Source organism: Mytilus galloprovincialis, chromosome 7 (assembly GCF_965363235.1).
Source record: "Mytilus galloprovincialis chromosome 7, xbMytGall1.hap1.1, whole genome shotgun sequence".
Lineage (NCBI taxonomy): Eukaryota > Metazoa > Mollusca > Bivalvia > Mytilida > Mytilidae > Mytilus > Mytilus galloprovincialis.
Window position 1 is genome coordinate 16,580,417 of NC_134844.1, and position 25,617 is coordinate 16,606,033.

General features: G+C 31.9%; 1 protein-coding gene across 2 annotated transcripts in view; it reads left to right on the forward strand.

Annotated features, from left to right (window-relative positions):
- The first annotated feature begins 1,119 nt into the window (after positions 1–1,119).
- The window catches only part of LOC143082422 (choline/ethanolamine kinase-like), a 33,465-nt gene continuing 8,967 nt past the window's right edge, over positions 1,120–25,617 (forward strand). Inside the window, exons 1-10 of one of the 2 annotated variants that reach the window (XM_076258080.1) lie at positions 1,120–1,229; positions 5,917–6,000; positions 7,923–8,012; positions 8,960–9,052; positions 15,940–16,182; positions 19,327–19,549; positions 19,986–20,119; positions 21,206–21,307; positions 23,233–23,291; positions 25,256–25,340. In XM_076258080.1, the coding sequence (XP_076114195.1) occupies positions 1,138–1,229; positions 5,917–6,000; positions 7,923–8,012; positions 8,960–9,052; positions 15,940–16,182; positions 19,327–19,549; positions 19,986–20,119; positions 21,206–21,307; positions 23,233–23,291; positions 25,256–25,340 (1,205 nt within the window). In that variant the 5' untranslated portion in view covers positions 1,120–1,137. Of the gene's footprint in view, positions 1,230–5,916; positions 6,001–6,942; positions 7,096–7,922; positions 8,013–8,959; positions 9,053–15,939; positions 16,183–19,326; positions 19,550–19,985; positions 20,120–21,205; positions 21,308–23,232; positions 23,292–25,255; positions 25,341–25,617 lie in introns of those variants that run through there. The other variant, XM_076258079.1, reaches the window with a different exon arrangement.

Sequence of the window (25,617 nt, forward strand, 5' to 3'; positions counted from 1 at the left end):
AGAACGACAATTTGCTTTATACAAAATATGTGAAAAGTAATAGTTCCTACGATCTTAGTTCATCTTATTGTCAAATCTAAGAAACTATATAGCGTCCGGACCGGAACATCTTCGCTCGTATAGATCAGAATAGTTGAATTTTTATTCAAAAGATATGATGAAAAAATATCTCGAAAATAACTTGCATTTGTCTGTGCTCAGTGTCTGTGCGTTTCACTTTTTTGGTCGATAATGGCAAAAAATCTAGGTGTAACTTTTATCAAATCAATAAAATATTTGCCTTTAAGTTGCATCAATATATCATTTTGAACAATATGATAATAATCAAAATAAATGTAACTATAGAGAATTATCTTAAGCCGGTATGATTAATAAATAGACATTAATAAGCTCCACTGAACATTTGACCGACATTTTGAGAAGTTGAACCGTGGCTAATATCATAGGCGGATCCAGGGCCCGCCCCCCCCCCCTTTCGTAGGAAAAATTTGGTTGATTATATAGGGAATCAATAAAGCATGACTGGAGCCCCCCCCCCTTATGTCAGTCAGCGCCCCCCCCCCCTTTTTAGGAAAAGTTCTGGATCCGCCACTGAATATTGTACTTCATAAAAATCTATTTTGCATTGGGTCAACATTTTGGGATTTGTAAGGTAATGGTGCATGTCCTACGCAGTAATTTAATGCCGTTTTTGAATAGTTGAATCTTTTATTTTTCTTTTAGCACACGTAAGAAAAAATCGATGACACACATAACATAGTTTCTTCTATTCTAGTTTTCACTGGTATTAATGTAAGGAATATGGCTCCAGTTTAAACTGGAATACACATGGAAATACATTTTCGTATTGTGTATTTGTGCTTGACAATGTTTGGAATTTTGTTTCATCAAAATCGAGACAATTCAGTTTTGAACTATTTGAAAACATATAGAATACGTCTCTGGAACAGCGATATATTATTATACCTACTTCTAAAGTTCTTTATTATTTTCAAGAGAGATAGATTATTAAAAAGAAATCAAATAAGTTGCACATAGAGTAGATTGAAAAAATCTATTGCCATTAAGTTGAACTGCATATCCCAAAGGAAACGAGTTTTGCGCAAAAAATTTAAAAAAAAAAAAAAAAAACCGTGTATGTGGAAAGTATTGCCTGATATGCATAGAGGAATAGTACAACACAAACATATGAAAGAAGATTGGTTAAGTAACTTCTATGTCTTACATAGGTAAGTTAAAAACCTGTAGTATTACCATGACACTAAAAAGGTGTCATAAAAATATAAACTGCAATGTACATAGTGGATATAGACACTCATACAAAAAGGGGGGAGCTGAGCAATTCAACACCGTCATGTATTCATGTGCTTGTCTATTAGAAACCTCATGAATTCAATTTGACGTTTCACTCACATTATTAGTTACATAGTGTGCTAGTGACACGGTATATATGGGGTCAGTAAATTCCAATGTAACGAATTTATCTTATTTACTATCTTAACGTATAAAATTTAGACTAGTGACCTATCAAAATGAGCAAGTCTTCAATACAGTTAGCATTAACATGATTAAGAATCTACTTCCTTTAATCCTACAAAACTAGATGCCAACAATGACAACTTGTTAGATTTAAATATGTATTATGAATTTATTTCACTTGATCATGACTTTCTTCGTCTGTTGAAACCTTTAAGATTTTTTCTCGGTTTCTAAAGGGACGTAATACCACTACTAACCGTGTATGAAATAAGCCCCGCCTCCTTACTACCTTATATGAAATATAAAGGGACATAACTCCACTACTTACCGTGTATGAAATAAGCCCCGCCTCCCAACTAACCTAATATTAAATATACACGGTTTCCACGAGGACGCTTTTAACCAATCATATTCCTAGAAATGTATAGGAGGTTAGATAAATTTTTTATGCGTATCCCCCGATAAACGTTTCCTTATTATACTCGTATATCTTTTTTGAGAATGCTTTGCATTTATATGCATTGAAAAGCAAACTTTCGTATAATTTTAGACACAAAGGATTCAAGTTTTCTAGTTTAGAAAGATGAGGTGGAAATCGTTCTTAGGTAAAAATGTATATTAAACAAATTGGTAAATTGTCTCCCCTTAAAAGAAAGCAATAAAGCGTTAACTTTTGTCAGCCTTACTCTTATTAACAGTTACTGTCCATATTATAGATAAATGCTGGCATTTAAAACCACATTTATTGGAAAGTACTCTGATTATTTTACTTATAAAATAAAATTGAGAAAGGAAATGGTGAATATGTCAAAGCGACAACCACCCGACCATAGAGCAAACAACAGCCGAAGGCAACCAATGGGTCTTCAATGTAGCGAGAATTCCCGCACCCGTAGGTGTCCTTCAGCTGGCCCCTAAAATATGCATAATAGTACAGTGATAATGGACGTCATACTAAACTCCGAATTATACACAAGAAACTAAAATTTAAAATCATACAAGACTAACAAAGGCCAGAGGCTCCTGACTTGGGACAGGCGCAAAATTGCGGCGGGGTTAAACATGTTTATGAGATCTCAACCCTCCCCCTATACCTCTAGCCAATGTAGAAAAGTAAAAGAATAACAATACGCATATTAAAATTCAGTTCAAGAGAAGTCCGAGTCTGATGTCAAAAGATGTAACAAAAGAAAATAAATAAAATGACAATAATACATAAATAACAACAGACTACTAGCAGTTAACTGACATGCCAGCTCCAGACCTCAATTAAACTGATTGAAAGATTATGTCTTCATCATATGAATATCAGGTACAATCCCTCCCGTTAGGGGTTTAGTATCATACTATCATAAAATATATGAGAAGAACATAACCCGTGTCATGCCAACAACTGTTTTTTTTAGAAATAAATGTGTTTAGTTCCGATGCAAAGACCCTATCAGTGAATCAATGTTAAAGCCAAAATATGCAATCTTTAATGACCTGACAACAGTATCGTAACTATATCCCCTTTTAATAAGTCTATTTAAAGGTTTTGTTAGTTTTTGAGGAGAATACTGACATTTTTGTGCTTTATAAAGAATATTTCCATAAAATTTTGGATGTGAAATACCTGAACGTATAAGATGTCTGCATGTTGAGTTATATTTACGAATTATTTCCTTATACCGATGATAAAATTTAGTAAATGTTTTGACCAGTTTGTGATATCGAAAACCCTGGTGTAATAATTTTTCAGTAATACATAAATTTCTCTCGCTAAAATCTAATACATTGTTACATACACGAGCGAATCGTACAAGTTGAGATATATAAACACCATAAGATGGTGACAAGGGAACGTCACCATCTAAAAATGGATAATTAACAATAGGAAATGAAAAATCATCTCTTTTATCATAAATTTTTGTATTAAGCTTCCCGTTTATGATATAGATATCAAGATCGAGGAAAGGGCAGTGGTCATTGTTATCGTTAGCTTTATTTAAAGTAAGTTCTACAGGATAAATTTCTTTAGTATACATACTGAAGTCGTCATTATTTAGAGCCAATATATCATCCAAATATCTAAAAGTATTGTTAAATTTTTGTATCAAATGTTGTTTTGATGGGTCTTTGCTAATTTTAGTCATAAATTGTAACTCATAACAATACAAAAACAGGTCCGCAATAAGTGGTGCACAGTTAGTCCCCATTGGAATTCCAATAACTTGACGATATACGGAATCTCCAAAGCGAACAAAAATGTTATCAAGTAAAAATTCAAGTGCATAAATAGTATCAAAGCATGTCCAATTGACATAGTTCTTTTGTTTATTGCTACTAAAAAATGATCTAAAAGAGTTTGAACATATGTACTCGCATTCCGACTTTTTAAATGCCCAGTTAATTAGGGATGTGAATTTTTTCTTAATAAGAATATGAGGCAAAGTGGTATATAGGGTAGAAAAATCAAAACTTTGAACAGATTCAAAATCACCAATATATGCATGCAATTTATCAAGTACTTCCAACGAGTTTTTGACACTCCAAAAGTAATTAATTCCACTATTTTCAAAGGCCTTATTTGAACAATTTATTATCAGGTTTTTTATTGTACCAAGTGTACTAGTAAGTAAAACAGACAATTTAGTAGTTGAACAATGGCTGGAAGATGAAATAAATCTATATTTGTAAGGTTTTTTGTGCAGCTTCGGAAGCCAGTACATAGTTGGGACTTTCATTGTGTTTGGTTCTGCTTGTAAAGAAGTAGCTAAAAGTTTATGTTTGTTACAGATGTCGTTTTCAGAAAATGAAGTCAGTTGGAATGTTGGTGAATTCGTGATTTCCTTTTGCAGAACCTCTATATAAAATTTACGTCAAACAATAATGATATTATTAGCAGCTTTATCAGCCGGGACAAAAACAAATTCCTTGGCTAGTTCTGTTAGTTTATTTTTGATACGCGAAATAGGGTTTTTATAGTTTTTGTTGAGGGTAAAATGTTCTTTAAAATGTTGTATTCGAATATCAACTATCTTCATTACTGAATTAAAAAAAGAGTCCAAAGATTTTTTGTCAGCTTTTTCCCGTTTTACCCATTTCAAACAGTAGGCGCGGAGTGAGTCGTTGATGATATTACGACACTCATTCCAGTTAATAGTTGACGGGGGACGATATTTAGGTCCTTTACTGAGGAATGATTTTAACTCTCGGTCGCGAACGATGTTAAGGTCTCCTGTTATAACATGGGAAATTGGTCCATAGGTGTATTCTGAATTACTGCAATTACACGACATAGGTGTATTTTCAGTGATATTTACATCTTTACACAATTGGCTATAATTAAACACATATTTTCGGGTAGATTTCTTGTAAATATAACAAATGAGAGGGAGTTCAGTATTATCAAAATATCCAGGAATTTGGTCTTTAACAGAATGGTCGTTAAAAATACCGGCAATATTTACAAAATCAAAACCTTTATTGACATACTTTATTTTAATAAAATGTTTTTTATGATCTTCAGGGCGATCAATTTTTGGAAACAGTTTAGAATAACAATATGCCATTATAATTTGGACAATTTCATACTTAGGACTGTAATATGAAATTGTGTTGCAATCCTCTAAAATTTTATTTAATTTATTTATAGGTAAAGAACAAAGCTTGGTTAACAGATAATGTCTGCCGTTGTTTTTTGAAATGGAAATTAGGTCCGAAATATTTGTATGGTTGGTCCGAAATTTTCTTTATACATGTTTAACGTATTCACGGAAAATAAACATATATCGTATTTTAATGTTGGTGGCTCTTTTTTCTATATTTAAATATTGCTTACAAATTACGGTGTGCTGGCGTATAAAATTATAATCCTGGTACTTTTGATAACTATTTACACCACTGGGTCGATGCCACTGCTGGTGGACGTTTCGTCCCCGAGGGTATCACCCGCCCAGTAGTCAGCACTTCGGTGTTGACATGAATATCAATTATATGGTAATTTTTATAAATTTTCTGTTTACAAAACTTTGAATTTTTCGAAAAACTGGGGATTTTCTTACCGCAGGAGTAGATTACCTTAGCCATATTTGGCACAACTTTTAGGAATTGTTGATCCTCAATGCTCTTCAACTTTGTATTTATTTGGCTTTTTAACTATTTTGATCTGAGCGTCACTGATGAGTCTTATGTAGACGAGGCGCGCGTCTGGCGTATAAAATTATAATCCTGGTACTTTTGATAACTATTTGCCCTTTCAAAGTTAAATTGCAATGCAGAAATTTCAAAATTTCATCAACTTCAGAAATATATAAATATATACATGTACATCATTAATAGAACATTACAGAAATAATAACAATTGTCAATCTTTAGATCAAGTCATCTTTGAGTAAAAATATAAACCACACAATTAATTGAAATGACTATACTATTAAAAATGAAATATTTCAGAGTAATATTGAGAAGGAACCACCAATACGAGAGTCGTAGCATGATGGGAACAATACAACCAAGATGTGATACAAAATCTGAAAGGTATTTAAAATTAGTATAAATAGAAATTGGGAGTAGGTGTGTTGACTAGTCCGAGATTACTCTGTGTCCAACGGCTGTTTTGCCAGACAAGCTGGGGTTGTAGGGCTATGTGTTGACAACTTGACCAACTATTATCATTCATATATCTATTGAAATTGCTGCATCACTCAAGTCAAATTACTTTGACAGACAAAATCCACTTTTTGATCGATTCCTAACTTTCTAACAGGAAAGTTAACGAGCAAATTGTTTTAAGCATAGGCTCCAAGGGGGTACATCTTGTATTACAAACAAACGAACGACAAACTTTGGCAAGGTTTTCCAGCACTGTCGGCTGAATCATCATAACTTCCCAAGAACTGAATAAGTAATCGGATCAGGATAACGGTTTTCATAAGGCATCGACCATGCATGAGTGGATGACAAACTAATGTTTTGAAGATATTTTTGGCGGTGTGGTAGTGACAATTACACACAGACACAAGATTTATTGTTGAAACTCAACGTTGAATTACTTATTTACCGCCTTAACCGTGTTATTCTTGCTGTCTTTCTAAAATATTTTTTTTCTCCAGCAATGAATGAGTGATAATAAAAAAAAATCAATAACACAGCCCCGACCTATATTACACTTCATGTAGTTAACTCGGTTGAAAAAAATATCATGTGCTAGTATAAAAAAACTGTTATACAGATGAGAACAAATTTTAATGTTAAAACAGAATTCACCACATGAAATTATGATTATCGTAAACAGGATACAGTGCATGACGTTTGATGTGAATGTGGCCTTATACGACTTCTAATATGCTATTTTTAAAAATCGCAAATCTTGTATAACAATTTATAAATAGTTAACTTTACGTCACACTAAAGCTTACCGGAACCTCTATTTTAATACATGTACATGAGACATAGTTTTCTATTTATAAAACATAAAGTTGTGCGGTTAAAAACTTATAGAGTAAACTATACTGTACGAGGGATCACAATTGAAATGGCACAATGCAAAGTACTATCTAGTGTGGATAGAATGATATTCTGTCAACACATACAAAAGGATTATGTTTTTGGTAACTGTAGTTTCTTGTATGGGTAAGTTGATAGGCTTAAACTGTTCGCCCGAGTAAATTTCAGTAGCCACAAGTCATTTTCGATATATCAAAATTACATACTTGCATAGGCGGATCCAGGGGGGGGGGGCTGGGGGGCCCGGGCCCCCCTTTCGTGGGAAAAATTTGGTTGATTATATAGGAAATCACTGAAGCATGACTGGAGAGGGGCCCCCCCTTAGGTCAGTCAGCGGGCCCCCCCTTAGGAAAAGTTCTGGATCCGCCACTGACTTGTGTTTATTTGTAGTTCGTTACTGTGTTCGGATATAGGATTTTGTAAAAAGGGGTCCAATAGTTAGCTAATGTTTGGACTGAAATTCCCAAGACCCTCAACGTGTATAAATATGCACGAACAAATAACATTGTAATAAATGTCTTCCCTTTTAAATATCACAATAACATTTTCGTCGGTGAAACCATGACAGCAATGCAATGACGATTGGAAAACTTCCCGGCATATTCTTGATGAGCCTGTTCCAAGTCAGAAGCCTGTATTTCAGTGGTTGTCGTTGATAGCTGTCTGACATCATAATATATGTATATTTCGTTTATTTATTGAGTTCATTATGCAGCTAGTACTCTCCTTTGAATTCTTTCAAACGTTTTCATGCGGAGGCGTTTTATATCTTCCATATGGCAGTGGTTTTCCTCGTGCATTATTATAGGCCGTATAGTGGCTTCCATTGGTCACATTCATGGGTTTGTGTCTGTTGAATAGTTTGCTCATTCGTATTCATACCACATTTTCTTATTTCTGTATTATCTATAAAATCAGAATAACACCATTTAATGCAGTGTACAATATTTCAGAACGGTTATAAGAAGAAAACACAAACACAGTCATCGAAGTAGAGCCCATATCCCACCGATACAACAACTAAGTATGACAAGATATCAGAGGTATTTCATCAAATTTGTATCAATTTAACAAAAAAAATGATTGAGTTATGGTAGTTATAAACTTAGGGCAAATTATTATCTTTATCAATTAGCCTTACTAACGAAAAACTAACAAAGAAACACGTCCGTCGTGGAAATGATATTTTTCATACACAAATTTTTAAAAAATACAATGAGATGCAATAAATCATTGCGTCATTGTATACATTACACAGGCAACCACAGAAATCATCTTCACTAGTCAAGGGATGGATCGTAATCCTTGGATAGCGAAAATATACAGAGCCCAAAAAAGTTTACGAAGTCATTATTTTTTCCAAAAGAACTTTTGATTGTTGATCAACCTATCAATATTTCAAATCTTACTGATACTTTACATCTTAAAGTTATTTGCATTGACGTTTAACCCACATAATTATCTAGTGCGAATGAGCGTTCGTTATTTGACAGAGATTGTAACCATTTTCAATCGATGATTCAATTTGCAACGTGTATGTACCAGTCCTTGCATTTTCCCCCATAACTTGAAAGAACCGTTTGATAAGTCAACTTTAGAGCACCTTGAATTGAAAAAAAAAGGAAAAGTTTTGTTAATTGAATAGCATCCTTTAGAAGACATACTTTTGTAGTTATTTATGCTTATTTTATACTTTTTAATTCTGTCTGATATAATTAATCAATTTCGATATGTTTTTAAAAGACCTCAAATAAGATTGCTACACACTAAAGGTACAGATCATTTATTAAAGTATTCTTTCTAAATGGTTAATTTTTTTTTAATTTTAGGCGATTTCAAGATGCAAATAATGATGCTTATCCTTCCTTTTCCTGAAAGCATTTTTACCTCTCCGACCAAGATTTTGATTACTATGTTTGTTTTCGTTAAATAAAAAGAAAGGAGGTTTATATGCTTAACATAATTACGTTTGTTTATATTGGCATTGTAGTTTCGGTGGAATAGACCGAGCTGTCAAAGCTAAACAGGCGATGGAAGACGGACGCCAGATGATGACAATAGGTCAACTGGACATTTGGACCAGGTGAGATAAAGATAGAATCTATATATATCCATTTGTGTATAGCACCTGAATTCAGTATTCCACGAAGTACCTGTTGTGTTTTTTCTTCGCTTTTAAATGGATTTTTGAAAGAAAAATCGGTTATTGATTTGGGTATGTACGGCAGGCGGGAGCTGACAAACAGTGTTCGTTCATTAGTTAACATGAAAACGCTTTGATGATATTTTTTCAAATTAAGATAAGTTGTCTCCTGTCACTTAATGAAAGTCAAGTCTAATTTTCACGATTTTAGCTGTTCTCGTTGTTGGGTTGTAGACTTTTTCAGTATCAAAAGTGATTCTGATCATATAATTTTGAGTTATTTCCCTGTGAACAGAAATGGTGGAATTTATAATCGACTTCTATATGTCATTTAAATATGTCATTTGGTCTTTTGTTTTTTTTTAGTTATTTCCCTTTGAACAGTAATAGTTTAAATTATAATTCTATCTGTTCAACTGATTTTAGTCAGGAGTTGTCACAAAAATTTCGTTATAACTAAAAAAAAATTATTGTGTTTTAAAGGTTGTTATGTGGTATTTTATTTTTGTTGTGGAGTTCATGTTCAATTTCTACTTGATCCTAATAGGTTGGGGTCCAGATTTGAAATATAATTTTCATTGGATAATAATGTACAGTTAACTCTCGTTGTCTCGAACTCGGTTGACTCGAAATTTCGGATGAGTCGAAGTTTTCACGTGGTCCCGAACTTTATTCCATACAAAAGTATGTAATTCGACTCCTGATGAGTCGAAATTGGATGAGTCGAAATTTCGGTTGAGTCGAACTAAATTTACGGTCCCAAGGTTAACAAAAGCATTCAAAATTCATTTTTTTATCTCGAACTAATACACATATGTCAAAACATGACCTCCGGGATTTAAATGGATTGAAGAGAGATAATCTGACAATACACGTGTAATTAAATTTCCGGTCACTGACCACTGTATTGATTTATGACATGCTATTTCCATGAGTGTTTACCTAAGATTATCTTTTATAGAATTTTTATAAATAATTAGTGATACATTGTTAATGTTCATGAAAAAGTATTTAAAATGTTTACAAAACAATTAATTTGTGATTTACACTAATGAGCTTGGGTGTGTATAAAGTGAGGATTATGGCTTCCGTTGATGATCACCTAAAAACTACTCAAACGGCATCTTTAATCTTGTTATATTTTCTTTTGAAAAGAAAGAGTGAGATAAAACAAAATGAATAGAAATCAAAATTTTCTTAAATCTCTTGTATCCGAGAATAAACAATTTTGTCAGCTATAACCGACCTGAATAACGAAACTATCGATTGGAAATTACTCTCTTGGAACATGTGGACAAGCCATAGGATTTTTTTTTTAATAGAAACAATTGAATAAGTAAAAATAATGTCATTATAATAATAAAAGACTGTGACAAACAAATACATCGATCTGATACTAGAATATTGACCCCCTTGCCATATTCACCCGGATTTATTTTAGCTTTACCAAGCTAAGCAAGCGTTGTGTCCCTTAGATTGTCGAACTTCCGGTGTTCGTTTGAGTCGAACTACGTGTATCTCGAAATATTTCTCTGGTCCGGCTGACTTCGACATAACGAGAGTCGACTGTACGTTTATTTTTCCTATAAAACTACGCACAATGTGTATTATAGATTTTTACAATTAACTACATAATATGTACACATTTGTACATTTTAACTGCATTTTCGAAATCGGTAATTGATTTGGAGATGTACGCGGGCGGGCTGGTGCCAAACATGTCCGTTCATTAGCATTAAAACTATACTTTTAATTTATTTATGCAATAATGTTCACCGTTTATCAAGATAACAAACATGTGGTATAGCATGTTACAATAATTTCTAACCACGTTGCAATTAAAAATTTTGCAAACAAATCAACCAAATATATTTCAGTTTTATTATATGATATCAATTATTAATTTATTGTGTGTCTTGCTTGTAAATGTATAAGTATATATGTAATTGTTAATGTATAATTGTTATCCTCTTGTAGCACCGGTACATACGTGTGCCTAAGTTGTAATAAATTGTCTTGTCTTGTCTTGTCTTGGTAATTATCAACCACCAAAATTATAATTGGAGTGATAGATTTATTTTTGATTTTGGGCCCATTTTTCAAGTTGATCCAAATCATGGTCCATGATGAAAAGGGGTTCTTTCAAATGCAAAATTTAAATCTGTATTTAAATTTTGGATTTTGGGCCCAGTATTCAAGTTGGTCCAAATAAGGGATCAGAATTAAACTTTATTTGATTTCAACAATTATAAATAAATTCATGGGGTTCCTTGAAATGCTGAAGCATCAAAAATTGGATTCATGGGGTATGCTGATTCTAACCATTTACTTAGATCTTGGATATTGGACCATAATAGGTAAAGATCCGTTTTTCCTTTTGATTTTTTTTTAACTCTTTACGTAAGTAATTGTTCTATGCATGATATCCCCTCCCTCATTTTTTCCCACATACTGGAGGCATGTATTTACAACAGCTATTAGAATATAGTTTGAATAAGAGAGCAAATATAAAAAAGAAGATGTGGTATGATTGCCAATGAGACAAATGTCCACAAGAGACCAAAATGACACAGACCTTAACAACTATAGGTCACCGTACGACCTTCAACAATGAGCAAAACCCATACCGCATAGTTAGCTATAAAAGGCCCTGATATGACAATGTAAAACAATTCAAACGAGAAAACTAACTAAAAGACCGTATATAATATAAGCGAAAAGAAAGGAAAATGTTTAAGTATACTACATTAGAATTAAACATAAAGAATATAGACCAAAAGTAAGATGGTCCATCACAGTCCAAAACCCTGTTTTACGAACAGCTACTGCTAAAACAGTCTACAGTAATTTTGATTCAGGGTGGAGGATCATTTGTTTTAGTAAAAATACATGTTTTTAAGCAACAACTGCTTACAGTTCTTGGAGCATCTGGGTTTTTGCTAGGGGTTCTTATTTTTCTGTAAAGGGTTTCAAAGACTGTGTTCATTTGTTTTTCTTGTTGAACATTAAGCTGTCTTTTTTGTTGAATGAATGAATGAAATGGATGATTTTTTTAAATTTTCATCAACTAATCAACTAATGACATAGTTATAATTGTTCGAATTATTTATGGCTTTTGACTAGTGTCTTAGTCACTTCTATTCTATTTTATAAACTGATTTTTTTAAACAGCATGTACTAATTAAAGCATAACACAATGTCATGTCAAACTTCATCAGCTGTGTTAGAAGGTTATGTAAAGGATTGCGAATAATTTATTGTCAAATCTGCATTAAATGTCCTCTCTTTTAACATTGTATAATCATGAACCAGTGTTTGTCAGATCATCCTCTTCTTTCCCTGATGTAGAAAATAACTTCTAGAAATACATATGTAAAACGAACCACTATTTAATGGTAAAATCTCTTATAAAGTTAGTTTTCTCTTGTCCCAATGGTTACCTTTATAAACAGGTTTGGCTGTATTGTCATTATATATGCCATATTTCTGTTTTCGTATCGCTATTGTTAAAGTTAATTTTGGGCAGTGACGAAAATACATTTGACAAATTTAATGAAAATACATATTCGTGGTGCATTGGGTCGTTGAACTACATCATTATAAAATGTTTTTAATTCAAAAAATGGCATACAGAAATAAATTGACTGAAACTTGGACGTACAGTAATCTAGAATTATTAGATATTATGTTGGAAACAACGTTGTTGGACAGATTCACTTGCAATTATTAGACAAAATGTCAATGTAAATACATACGTTCAAACTGTATGTATACTAGACTATTGCTGTTTCTTTTTGTAATTGTCTTATTTATTTCTTATATCGTACTATGATCATTGTGAGCCCGTTTAATGGAAATAAACATCTTCTCTTCTTCATAATATGATCAACGGGAGATAACCCAAATTTTAAAACGGTTCATCGTGCATTTCTAATAGCAGTTCTGTTTTCCTTGTTTTAATGCAACTGAATCTTAGATTTTATCTTTTAAGTATGTAAATAGTAGAATTTCTTTCAAAAGGATGATCGTATACAAATTTATATTTTTTCTACTCTAGTTATATATAAAACAAATTAATTAGATATTTCGAGTGTCAAGTAAAATCTTGATAAAAATTTATTAAATGTTTGTTCATTTGCCAACGAGACAATCTATCTACCAGTTTTTCTTTAACATTATTCCAACAGCTCCATATGTGAAGACGTATATTTACTTTATAAGACCATTTCCCTCTACTATCAAGCCAACTGTTTCCTTTTTTTTTTAAATGCTTGTTTAGCCATACTGTCAACAAACGTTTCGTTGTAATACTTTTTTATTGTTTTTTATGTCCCATTTATGGGCATTATCACGGTTTTCTGGTCTGTTCGTTCGTCCGTTTGTTCGTCTGTTCGTCCGTTCGTCCGTCTGTCCCGCTTCAAGTTAAAGTTTTTGGTTGAGGTCATGTTAAAATTTTTGATCAAGGTAGTTTTTGAAGTCCAATCAACTTGAAACTTAGTACAAATGTTCCCTATGATATGATCTTTCTAATTTTAATGTCAAATTAGAGTTTTACCTAATTTTCACGGTCTACTTAATATAGAAAATGATAGTGCGGATGGAGGATCCGTATACTAGGGACCCATTCTTGTTGAAATATTACTTTCAAACGGAAAAAATATTCAGCAAAGTTTTTTCCAACTTAAAGAAATATTACGGTATTTGGTCATTCCGTAACAATGGGTATTGAATATCTTTTCAAAAAGAGAAAGATATAATATATATATAGCATTATTATAAGGGAGTTTCGTTTATTACATTTGTACAAGGTTCAATACTGAAACAGGTCAGGTTTTCTTTTCATAGGGAGAACACTCTTCTCAAGCGCCGCTATAGCAATCGGAAAATACGGATATTGCCTTTTGATTGAAATTTGCTATTTTGAAATAATTTTAATTCAGAAATATGTTACATATATATCCCTCACGCAAAGCTTTGATTCCTTATCCTACTCCTGGGAAATATTCGATCCCCAATCTACTTTCCTTATATAGGCACCAACCATTCATCTTATGTAAAAAGAGATTTATAGCTTGCTGTTCGGTGTGAGCCAAAGCTCCGTGTTGTGAAGGCCGTACCTTGACCCATAATGGTTTACTTTTATAAATTGTTACTTGGGTGGAGATCTCGAGTTGTCTCATTGGCACTCATACCACATCTTCCTATATCTATATATGAGTTTTTCTTGGGACAAATACTTTTTTTTATTTGATTAAAACAAAACTTTTTTCTATACCAAACAGGAACAGTTGCCTTTTGTAGTTATTAGACTTTGTTCTCATTTGGGACTATTAAAATGGAATAAAAGCTTTTTTCTTTTCTTTAAAACTAAATTATCATCATATAAAAAACAGTTATATTGCCGGGATACAGGGTCACAAGCTCAGGTCACAAGAGGTGGCAAAAAGGCGATGGAAATCACAAAAATATTAACAGATGTCAATTAAATATAAATTTGAACCAGCTCTCACTTCCATCGGGTTTTTTTTCTCGGTGCATTACGTTTGCGCGCATTACCATTACATTTGCGCGCAAAAATCATTACGTTTGCGCGCAGCTGTTGCTTACATTTGCGCGCATTTTTTGACAGGTAAACTCGGGTAAAATACAGGTCATAATACTTTATAATTTATTAATTTGTTCAATTATTTACAAGTATCAGTACCCCTTCCGTTAATCTAAGTCTCCTAAGGCACCTTTTTTGAAAGAATTCAATCAATGATATTTTAGGGAAAATACAGGTCATAATACTTATTTATTTATCAATTTGTTCAATTATTTACAATTATCAGTACCCCTTCCGTTAGTCTAAGTCTCTTATTAGGCAGGGAAAAAAGGAGATAAAGCCGCATATTTTTTTCGATTTTCAGATACAATTCAACAAGTCAAAGGTGTAGGCAAAAGTTTAAGAAATCTGTGACATAGCCCATTTATCATAACTTGAACTTAAGATATAACGGAGGTTTAAATTGATTTTAGAATTCAATATGAACAATATATAATTTGAATTAACAAACTATTTTCAAAATTAATAATTGATAGTCATATCTATTATGAAAATACCAATAAAGTATAGTCATTTATAATTTAATATCTATGAATTATTATTTTTACCTGAGATTACCTGTAAAATGAATGCGCGCAAATGTAATCAAAAGCTGCGCGCAAACGTAAAATATTTTAATCCCCAAATGCGCGCAAACTCAGTTTTTCAGTTAGTTTTATTTTATTTGGGGTGTCAGACATACAAAATTAAGCCTTTTTAATCACAGTCGGCCGACAGATTACAATTGTATGAATACGTAAAATATTTTAACCCCCAACTGCGCGCAAACGTAGTTTTGCAGTTAATTTTATTTTATTTGGGGGTGTCAGACATATACAAAATTAAGCCTTTTTAATCACAGTCGGCCGACAGATTACAATTTAAAAAAGCTTTGTAGACAGACTTTAACCGTTCTCAAATAAACCAGATTTGACCGGTAACGGCAGGGGATTGCTGGTTCCTTGGCACTTTATGTCACTAAGTTCAAAATACCATTTTAGTAAGCTCATACATGAAAGTGACAGGATCCAGATTAAAGGGAAACCAGACAGTCTATTTTTATAACATACACAGTATAAAATCTCTGTGCGCACACTTGTAAACAAACATTGACATAGATTTCGAGAGTAAAACAACCACACAACGTTATCGAGTTTAGAGATTCAACCGATATAAAAATGAACCTTCAAGTAAAGATATCCAAGTCCACTTATCTTAATGCTATGTCTATCTACAGATATATATATGGTCCACAAATATTGACTAAGTTCATTGATAAAGTCCAACGTGTCATATATATCGTTTGTGAACTTTGGCGTGGTGGAATGTGTGAAAAAATGAACATAGAAGAACATTTAGAGAGAGAAAATAAAGAATTGATTTTATATCAGACTCATAAAGACCAAGGCTACCAATGGTGTCGTGAATTTCTTGGTGGATCGTGGTCAACTATCAAAAAAGAAGATTTTATATTCACCACATTAGGGTAAGATGTTTATATCGTACGATGTTTATAAATTTCCGCTTGAATGACTCATTAATTTACGTGTTTACATCATACATGTTTCTTCTTTAGGCGATCAGGTGAGATGACATCATAATTAAATAGGTTGATTTATTACACTTTGTGATAAACAAAATACCACAATTATTACAATGTATTAACATGTGTTAATAAATTAAACAAATGTAGGTGTTTAATTGGATTGAAATGCAATGCAACCCCCCCCCCCCCCCCCCCCCCCTCCTAATTTTTCTCTGGTCATTGACAACATTACACATCAGTGCAATTACAATGAGGGACTAACAACATGTCATATGCAATGAATTTTGTTTAAAAAATTATGTTTAGAAGTTCATTAAAGACTCAACCTGCTTGAAGTCAACAGTATTTATATGTTCCATGATTGTTTTCATTGTATATCATGTATATTATAGACATTGAGCCCTCCTATCCGTACATTGACTAACTGTATCCAAAAACAGATTACATTAAGTACACATTGATCTATAATAACATGAAACACCTGTCACAAAGATATCACCATGGTATTTAAAAGATGTACAAATCAATATAGTGATATAGGGGGGAATAAATAATAATCTATTTTATTATTGTGTCACATATTGATTGACATACATATCATACAACAATATTAAAACATACATAGAACAATCAATACCCAGCCATATCATTTGGCTTATGAGACACATTGCACAAAATATATATACATGTTCTTAAAAATCCAACGATACCTTGAAATACTGTATTTTTAAAACTAATAACTATGATTTTAAAGTATTTTCAACATGATGAATAAAACTTAAGTAAAAATGTTTAAAAATGTTTTGTAAAAAATATTTACTTTACATACATCCAAAACTTCACACATACATACATCTAAAACTTCACACATATATCATGTATATGTGAAAATATATAAAAAAAATAATATCATTACTTAATTAATTGGCTCTTCTGTATTTGATATTTTAAATCAATAAATTTTCAAAAAAAGACTTTTTTCATTTCATATCTCTGGTTTTCCTGGTTGTTTATTGTTTTACAGTTTCATATGAATGTGGTATATATTTTTTTATTTGAATGTTTTAAAGAGTTTAAGTTTATGTTTAATTTTGCTATGCATAATACAAGTATTAAAAAAAGTAGGTTCATTCATGTTTAACTAGCAAATTCTGGAAATATATGATTTAAAAAAAATTATGAAAATAAATATAGAAAACTACAAATATCATGCATATTGTTTAGTTTAAAAAGGGGGAAAAAATGTTCAAGATCAACATACAACAGTTATAGATTTTCTGACTTGGGACATGCATATGAATAATTAACAAAGATAGATAGATGAATTCTTGTTTTGAGTGCTCAGGACTTTATTTTTAGATCTGTGCAATAACAAGAGGAGATGATGACTCTTAATATATTTCTGGCAAAACAGTTAGTACTTAATATTAATGAGTACAGTACGCACTTTATGATATTGATAAAATCTTTATCAAAATACACTTGTACATGTTAAACAATTACAAGTGAATTGATAGGTGCATTATATCTTCAGAAACAGAGTACACTACAGTTTTAAAAGTTCATTTAACCACATAGGCAGATCCAGGGGGGCCTTGGAAGGCCCGCCCCTCCCCCTCCCCCTTTCGTGGGAAAAAAATGGTTGATTATATAGAAAATCACTGAAGTGTGACTGGAGCAGGCCCCCTTAGGTTAGTCAGCAGGCCCCCCCCCCTTACAAAAAGTTCTCCATCCGCCACTGAACCAGACCATATCACCTTAAAGTTATCTGACATTGGTGGCTGTAAAGTTCACTTAACCTGATCATGCCACCTTTAAGTTATCGGAGTAACCCTATTATTGGTGGCTGTAAAGTTCACTGAAGTTTATCATGCCACCTTTATGTTATCTGAGTAACCCTAATATTGGTGGCTGTAAAGTTCACTTAACTTTATCATGCCACCTTTAAGTTATCTGAGTAACCCTAATATTGGTGGCTGTAAAGTTCGCTCAATCTGATCATGCCACCTTTAAGTTATCTGAGTATCTCTAATATTTGTGTCTGTAAAGTTCACTTAACTTTATCATGCCACCTTTAAGTTATCTGAGTAACTCTAATATTGGTGGCTGTAAAGTTCACTTAACCTGATCATGCCACCTTTAAGTTATCTGAGTAACTCTAATATTGGTGGCTGTAAAGTTCACTTAACCTGATCATGCCACCTTTAAGTTATCTGAGTATCTCTAATATTGGTGGCTGTAAAGTTCACTTAACTTTATCATGCCACCTTTAAGTTATCTGAGTATCTTTAATATTGGTTGCTGTAAGGTTCACTTAACCTGATCATGCACCCTTTAAGTTATCTGAGTAACTCTAATATTGGTGGCTGTATTTCAGATAGAATTTAGTAACATCAAGAAAAGATATAAACTTATAAAAAAGATTAACTATATCAGTGATTTTACAAATTCTCTGTATAAACATATCCATGATATCAGTCACTTTTAAAGAATAAATCCAACTACCATTTAATCTCATATGATATATGTATTATATAAACTTAATTGCAAGGAAGTATATAAAATAAAATTTCCTTATGTTTGAGTTTGAGAAAAAGTATTTTGTTGGACACTTTCACTTTTATTAAAAATAGTTTATAAAATAAACATAAAATCAGCATAGAAAAAAGGGTGTCTTAAAATGCTTGAAAGCTTCAAGTGTCTGGCAAATATGACAGTTTCCAGACCATTGCTTGAAACTCATCTTTCAACTTTGAAAACACAAAATGTGTTGGAGATAAATTGCCTATACAGATGCAGCTGCCCAAAATTAGTTAGTTTAGGTATAAATATGTAAATTGTGTCTGTCTATAATGTAAGTAAAACTATTTGTTGACAATAGCAATAAAATGAATGGTCATGGACTTGATGGATGTCATGGGTATAAAATGGATGTACAGCATTAATTTTGGAATTTTGGAATCTTTTTTTTAAATTTTGCTTTTCCTTTTTATTGTTAATCACTTTACAATTGAATGACTTAAAATATAATTGTATCTACAATGTATCACCATATATGCATGATAATTTTGTATTTTATTTCAGAGGTGGATTAACAAACCTTCTGTATACCTGTGAACTATCTGATAATATACAAACTCAAAACAATGAACCAAGAACAGTTTTGTTGCGAGTGTATGGAGACATTGCTAAAGACTTAAAGTTTCTTGTTCAGAACTCAGTGGTGTTTTGTTTACTGTCCGAGAAACAATTGGGACCAAAATGTTATGGATTGTATCCAAATGGAAGAATAGAAGAATATATTCCGGTAAGACTTTGCTTTCTTTATTTCTTTATCACACACGTTTAAGCACATATATTAGGTTAAATAGAGAGATTGATAAAAATGAATCTTAATCAATCTGTTACTAAGATTTATTCAGGTAGATTTGGGGGGGGGGGGGTTCTAAATCAAATTCATTAATCATGTACTTTATAAAAGTTTAATGAGTTGTAATAATCTAATTATTCAAACAAAAATTATTCTGTTTTTTTAATAAGGTTGTGTTAAAATTCTGCTGCAGGAAATACTTACATCAGAGCAGTCCTGACTGCAGATATTGATATCAAGTAATCATGTTTTAGAATTCAGTACTTATTTCAAAATCTCCAGCATTTTCTTAAATCAAATGAAAATGATTTTTATTCAGTTAATAGCCAATTAATTTATTTTAAATCAACATGCAAACATATGCTTATTATAGACAAAGAGTTTAACAAGAAAGGATTTACACAAACCAGAGATATCCAGCATGATAGCAAGAAAACTAGCTGTCATTCATAATCTGAACATGCCTTTATGTAAAGAACCAAGATTTCTGGGAGAACTCACTAGACAGTAAGTACTGCTGACTTTAATATATAAACTGATCATTGATTGGGGAGGAGGGGGGGGGGGGTAATTGTTAGATTAAACCGATAATAGGTGATTCGATGGAGGCGTTTATTCTTTTTAGACGGACATCTACAGATGTACATTTGTACCTGCAGTAAAAACATTAAAAATATGCATAAAAAAACTAGCATCTTGTGGTCAAAATAAGTTTTTACTACATTGTACAATATTTTAAATAAAGCAAACAAGTTTAGGAATTGTCCTTTAAATATTTCTATATTCATCATATTCAGTCGTTTGTAAAATTGTGATATAACCTAATATTTGTCATCAATTTAAGAATTTAAAATTAGAGTCAATGGCATATAAACATTATAGTTTAGAATGACTCTTTTAAAAGGATTTTTACAACATTAATTGCAGAGGATTTATTATATTAGAGATGGTCTTCTTTAATCCTGTTAGATAGAAATTATATATAGATTCTATCATTGAGTTCTTACTATTTCTCATACACAACATTCACAAGTTCAAACATTCCTTTATTTACAGTCTATAGCTACATGTATATAATGTAGACAAGTTTCCTTCTGCTGCAGTGTATATATATATTGCTTACTATATATTATTAGAAGATATATATATATTTATTTTATTTTTATTTTTCCAATTATGGACCCCAAAGGGCATAACATTACAACATCAATAATTTTCATAATACAATACAAACAGTATGAGATAAAAAAAAGAATATTAATGAGAACTATTTTTAGTTCATAAAGAATATGTAAGCCAAAAAGAAAGCAGAAGTTAAGCATGTCTTTGACTCATCCTGTGTCAGCAGCTAACATACTTTGATTGATAATTGTTGGTTAGTTGTAAACCCTGTAATGATTTGTTATTTAGTTGGTTAGCCAAAGCTAAGATTGTTGAGTATTTGTAAACCCTGTTATGACTTGTTATTTAGTTGGTTAGCAGAAGCTAAGATTGTTGAGTATTTGTAAACCGTTTTATGATTTGTTATTTAGTTAGTTAGCAGAAGCTATGATTGTTGATTATTTGTAAACACTGTTATGCCTTGTTATTTAGTTGGTTAGCAGAAGCTAAGAACAACACCCGACCAGATGATACTGATCCTAACATACAAAAGATAACATCCTACGATTTAGATGCAGAGTTATCATGGTTATTGTAAGTATTCTTAAAAGAAACCATTATAATTTGAATTGAATCTGAAGCACTCTAGGTGATATTTCTCCTTATTTTCGTTTTGCCTCAACCAAATGTTTTGAAACATATTGCTTATTACCACAAAATACAGATCAAGTTTGAATTTTGATGGGATCACTTTTACCATTCTAGAGCTATGCCCCCTTTACAAATTGAAAAATTTCTGATTTTTTTCCTTCTGTTCTTTGACTTAAGTTTCTCTCAATTAAATGTTATGAAATTTACACAGAATGCTAATTACCACAAGACACCAATCAAGTATGAATTTCAGTGGCATCACTTTTACCATTCTAGAGTTATGCCCCTTGACAAAAGCAAACATTACAGAATTTTTTGTTTCCTTTCATTCCAACCTTTATGAATCTATAATTATCTTATTTTCTTTCAAAAAGTAATATTTTACTGTTCACTGATTGTGTCTCTATTTACCAAATCCTTTGGCTATAACTTAGGTACACTTAATTATCTTGGAGTATTCCTTTAACATGTTTAATGGTATAATGAAGTAAGCAAGTAACACAAATATAGGAATAATCAGTTTTACAGTGGATAAATATTAAAGTAATAAAAAAAAATGTATTATGGAAAAACTAAAAGAAGTTTACGAAAGTAAAAATGTTATAATGTTCCATCAAACTGACATAAACATATACATGTCTATTTGAGTTGTATAGTGTCAATGAACTTTTATTTGAAAGAATTGTATTTAAAGGGCATTGTTGTATGTTGTTATGCAACCTAGATAGAAGGTTACATAATACTGTAAGCTCTTGACCTGACTAACTTTAAATGTGTACATTAAAAGTAAGGTTGGCCCTATTGTAAGATTTGACCCATTTTAATAAATTGTAAACAACAAAATATTTTGAAAACAAGGTGATGGAGTACAGTGTCGATTTAAAATTCACACTTTTTTCTTTAATATCATATATTACTTTAGTAGACAATTTGCTAGGAAATACTGTCTTTCCAGGGACAGGGATACATGTACCAAAAGATTGGTTTACTGCCAATAGAGTTGCAGTTTGAATCCTTCTTCTTCAAATAGAGGGCCACCAGTGTGCTTTATTACACGGACATTGGACCAGTAGCCATCATTTGTTAATCTATTCAGTAAATGATCAAAATTTTCACTTAATCAGAGTTTAAATTAAAGTGTAACAAGAAAAGCAGAAAATGTCACACACAAAAAAAAAAACAAAAAAAAACATATAGCTTGCTGTACTGTATGAGTTTTGCTCATTGTTGAAGCCTGTAACAGAGTAACATCTTCTTCTTTATTCTCAGGATAATTCAAGTTGTCTCATTTGATTGTTAATCATATCGCATCTTAATTTTTTTTTAATATCAAGTGATTTTGATTGTAAATGCTACATTGCTATCAACCATCTTCTCTCAACCTGAATTTGTACATCACTTACAATTACCCACATGCACTGTGCTTACAAGAACCATATTTTTTATTTTTTTTTTATCATTGTTATATTCATTAAGAATCTATTAATCAATAAAATTAGATAAAAAAAAGTTTAGATAAATAAACATTGCTATTAAAATGATGACTAGTCGTTACCATCAAACTAGGAACAGGATGAAAGTAGAATAAATCTAAAAATCTATTCAAATAGCACAATTAACATGAATACTTCAAAAGTTCTTTTTAAATTTATTGTTTTACTTTTGTTGTCATGGTTACTAGTGAAATTAAACATTTTCAGAAACCTAGACATGTTTATTTTTAAAATTTGAATAGTTTTTGTTTCTTAATTAGTAGGATGAGTTGAAATTGCACATTTTAATCCATAACACCATCAAAACAAATTAGACTACCTCATTTCTACTATTGCCATTCATAATATAACCCTTATTATATTTATTTTCTGCAGGAAGAAGATTGAAGACTTGAAATCACCAGTTGTATTTTCACACAATGATTTACAAGAAGGTGAGAGCTTATGCAGTAATTATAACTGACCAGAAATTGTTTCTTTCCTCAAATTTTATATGATACTGACACTGTTGATTCATTATTTTTCGTTGGATACCAATTCTCATGGATTTTGTGTGTATAAGGAAACCTCTTATTCAAATATTCATCTAATAGCAAGTTTTTGTATGATTAAATGCATAGTTTTGGAAAACCATAATCAAATATCAGGAAATTGCAAGTTTTTCATCAATCCACCAAAACTGGTACCCATGAAAATTATGAATCCACAATATATGTGACCTATGTTTAAAGTGAATCCACAATATATGTGACCTATGTTTAAAGTGAATCCACAATATATGTGACCTATGTTTAAAGTGAAATATTTTTGAGCAACAAGTTGACACTCATTCCTATATAAATGAACAGGAAAATTTGTTATATGACTAATAGAATTACATTGCTTCATTGATTGTTATGGTGTAACATGTGTCATGTTATTGGTATATAATGAAAACTTATATACATTCATTTATTGATCTGATTTTCCTTGTAATAAAACAAATGACAACAGCCACAGAAAATCATTAAATATAGATTGTTGTAGATTTTTTTAGATGAGCCAAGCTTTTAATTGAATTACCCAACTCCTGCTAGTTCCATGAATAATGAAAGACATGACGTTTAATTCGTCTTAGTCTAAGTGCCAGTAATAAGATAGACTTGTTAGAAAGAACAGAACATGCATGTTAAAATAAAAACAAATTAAATAATTTCATGTTTTATGTTATTATGATACTGTGTTCTGTTTCACCATTTGTACAACAGTGGAAGATCCAGAGGGGGTACTCCCAGGGTTGGACCCCGTTTTTGTTTGACAATCAATGCATTTGAATGGGGACACATAGTTTGACCTCCCTTTATCCTGGGTTGGGACACCCCCTTTAAAAATTGCTGGATCCGCCCCTGTACAAAAAAAACTTAATACCAAGTTAAAAAATTATGTTCAGTTATTCATTTTGAAGTTTAACAAGCAAATGTAACAGTCTGTCAATGCTAATTATAAAAATTTCAATTGGATGTAAAGTGGCATTGAAATATATGCAAAATTGCATTTTTTACAGCATAGACATAATAAAGGGTTGTAAATACAAAGTTTTATTTGCGTTAAGCTTCACAAGAAAATTAAAGATACTAGTGTTCTAACGTACAGGGTTTTTGGCATGTTAAAATTTCCTGAAGTCTTAATGAACGTTGGGAGCCATTTACCACCCTTCCTGTCCAATGAACGTTGGGAGCCATTTACCACCCTTCCTGTCCAATGAACGTTGGGAGCCATTTACCACCCTTCCTGTCCAATGAACGTTGGGAGCCATTTACCACCCTTCCTGTCCAATGAACGTTGGGAGCCATTTACCACCCTTCCTGTCCAATGAACATTGGGAGCCATTTACCACCCTTCCTGTCCAATGAACGTTGGGAGCCATTTACCACCCTTCCTGTCCAATGAATGTTGGGAGCCATTTACCACCCTTCCTGTCCAATGAACATTGGGAGCCATTTACCACCCTTCCTGTCCAATGAACATTGGGAGCCATTTACCACCCTTCCTGTCCAATATCATCCAGAAGGACAAAGGGTATAGATGATGCAGAACTAATTGTTTTTATACAGAGACATTGTTTTGGAAGCATGCAACATTTTAATAAGTTTTTTCAAGAATGTCTGCTTGCATGTAACCAATTAAGAAAACTACTGAAGTATGTGTGCCTAGAAAATAGATGAATGAATATGAATCTGACAGGTATACTCATTTTAATATGAATCTGACAGGTATACTCATTTTAATATGAATCGGACAGGTATACTCATTTTAATATGAATCTGACAGGTATACTCATTTTAATATGAATCTGACAGGTATACTCATTTTAATATGAATCTGACAGGTATACTAATTTTAGATTTTTCTTTTTCAGGGAACCTTTTATATATGAAAGATTGTAAAGACCCAGAAAAACAGCTGACTGTCATAGATCTTGAGTATTGCAGTTATAACTATAGGTATGTTCTGAGAGGGATCTATTTTATATATCTTGATTAAAGAAGGTAAGCCTAGGCTTATGGGTATAATTCTTAAAAGTCACTGCTGCATGTATGTTTGTACAGCCTTATTCATTCTAAGCTTCAAGCTACCACTGAGTATCTTCATACTTTTTCATATGAATGCTTTAACAGCTATGATGAAACTGCCTATCACAAACATTGTAGTGATTTAAAGTTTTAATCTGACTTCACTGAGGTCTACTTTCTTTAATCATTGTATGCTGCATTATGTTTG